This window comes from Eimeria mitis, genomic scaffold (genome assembly GCF_000499745.2).
Source record: "Eimeria mitis Houghton genomic scaffold, Emh_scaff6792, whole genome shotgun sequence".
Lineage (NCBI taxonomy): Eukaryota > Apicomplexa > Conoidasida > Eucoccidiorida > Eimeriidae > Eimeria > Eimeria mitis.
In genome coordinates this window covers 1-2,120 of record NW_013574904.1, presented here as the reverse complement: position 1 = coordinate 2,120, position 2,120 = coordinate 1, and the positions used below count along the sequence as shown (strand labels likewise).

Below are 2,120 nucleotides of genomic sequence, written 5' to 3'. Positions count from 1 at the left end.
ATTCAGCGAGCCCAAATACAGTGGGAGAAGATCAGGACGTTGGCACACCTAGAAGGACGGACAGCATCGGAAACAATTCTTGTGTCTCCAATGGGGATGGTATCTCGGGACCCAGCAGCATTCATAGCGACGGAAGCTACAGCTGCAGTTGCAGCAGCAGTTGGAGCAGCAGCAGTTGCAGCAGCAGTTGCAGCTCCAGTTCCTCCAACAACAGCAGCTGCATTTGCAGCCAGAGAAGTAGTAGCGTGGACAGCCGCTGCAGAATAGGCACTGATAACGAAACCCCCATCACCCTTCATGAGTGTGGAGATGCCCGTTTAGGGGACCTTGGTGGTCGATTGTCCGGTGCATCGTCTGCACGGTGTCATGATTCCCGGGAGGCTAGCAGGGAAAATAGCGACTGCCGAAGCAACACAGAAGAAGAATCGAAATCTTTCACGAGTGACGGTCAGACACCTGCAAGCGGCGAGAGAGATATCGAGGCTGGACATGCAGTTGCAGAGCCTAAACAGGAGGAGGTTCTAATGCGACAAGGGAGTACGCACGACGCTGACACCTTACATCTCCCCGAACATGGTTTTCCTGGGGCGTCATCGGATCCCAGTGCTGACGGCGAGTTGCCAGTTGCACAGGCCGTATGCCCTTCCTGTCCTGAGGTCTGTATGGAGAGCTCCCAAAATTTAGGGGACGGTGGGGGGGAACCTGCATCTGCAGACTGCAGCACAGGAGATGCACATGGGGTTGGACAAGCGCTTGCAGAGGCCTCGCAGCAAGCAGTGGCAGAAATCGCCGACCAAACTGCCGAAGGCACGTCCCATCCAGAAGAAGAACTACAGGCAGCAGCTGCTGACTCGGATCCAGAGTGTGGCAAGGAGAGACAAAGAAGTGGGCTTTCAGTTGAGCACACGCTAGAACATTCTTTGGTCAGCAGTGCAGACGCGCTTCATACAGGGCTTGGTCCTAGTGAACAACAGCGAGATGGACCTGAACTTACTGCATGCAGCCCTCCTGTAGAGGAACAAGAGAAACAGGAACCCCATGTCGTACCTCTGCCGCCAAGCTCGTCCTCGGCGACAGATATGTCGCTGAGCTCCTGCTCGCCGACAGAGGCATCATACTTGCCAACACGTTTCTCATGTACCGCGAATGCAACTACCGACCAGGAAAAGAAGCCGATGAGCGAGGTGTGTTCTGGAAGCGAGGCTAGGAGTTCGTCCGAGGATCCGCAGGAGCGGCAGACGATACACGGCGCCTCTCCGGCCATTGTGCCGGAGGCTGGTGCATCATCGAGCACCAGGCTAGGTTCGGGGCTAGATGCTGCGGCGGCCAAACAAAGCCACCAGGATGCGTCTGAAGAGCCTGGACGGGAGGCCACAGAGCCGAAACGCGAGGTGTCCCGTGGCAGCGAGGGTAGAACCTCGTGTGCGGATACCCAGGAGAGCCACGCGAAGCAGTGCTCTTCTACGGAACGTGCCCAGGAGGCTGGTACATCGCTGTGGAGCAGCTTTTGGTCAGCCTTGACGCCTGTGGAGGATACTAGCCGAGTCTTTCAGGATGCGGCGGACGTAGCTGTAGGGGCTACTGAGGAGCCGAAGCGCGAGGGGTCGCGTGGAAGCCAGGGTATCAGCTCGTGTGAGGACCGGGAGGCGCGCCCGGCGGGGCCTGAGGCATCGGCAGACAGTGTCCAGGGTGGTGAATTGTGCGGTTTGGGTTTGGTTGGGGAGGCTGCTGCGACTGACGACAGCTTCCAGGATCCATCAAACCATTCTGAAGAGGAGGCGGAAGAGTCGTGTGTTGAGGAATTGCCTGGCAATGAGGGTAGAAACGCTTCTGGAGTTACGCAGGAGAAGCAGACTAGCCAGCAAGGGTCGTCAGAGAGTGCTCAGGGCCGTGATGAATCATGCAGCCTGGTTGCGATTCGGCAGGCTGTAGCGGCCGACGACAGTTTCCAGGATGCTTCAAACGGTTCTGAACAGGAGGCGGAGGCGTCGAAAGGCGACGCCTCGCTTGATAGCGCTGGTGGAAATTCGTTTGGCGATATGCAGGGGCACCAGCCGAGCCAACCGACGTCAGCCTACAGCAGTCTAAATGTTGATTCATCGTTTTGCATCAGTTTTGGT

The 2,120-nt window shown here is 57.2% G+C and overlaps 1 protein-coding gene across 1 annotated transcript; it reads left to right on the top strand.

The window, feature by feature from the left end:
- Nucleotides 1-524: 524 nt before the first annotated feature.
- Nucleotides 525-2,011, top strand: EMH_0089040 (uncharacterized protein; the record flags this gene model as incomplete). The annotated part of the gene is made up of 2 exons (XM_013501376.1): nt 525-1,818; nt 1,977-2,011. The coding sequence occupies 2 exons, from the start codon at nt 525-527 to the stop codon at nt 2,009-2,011; spliced, it is 1,329 nt and encodes a 442-aa protein (XP_013356830.1).
- Nucleotides 2,012-2,120: the final 109 nt, after the last annotated feature.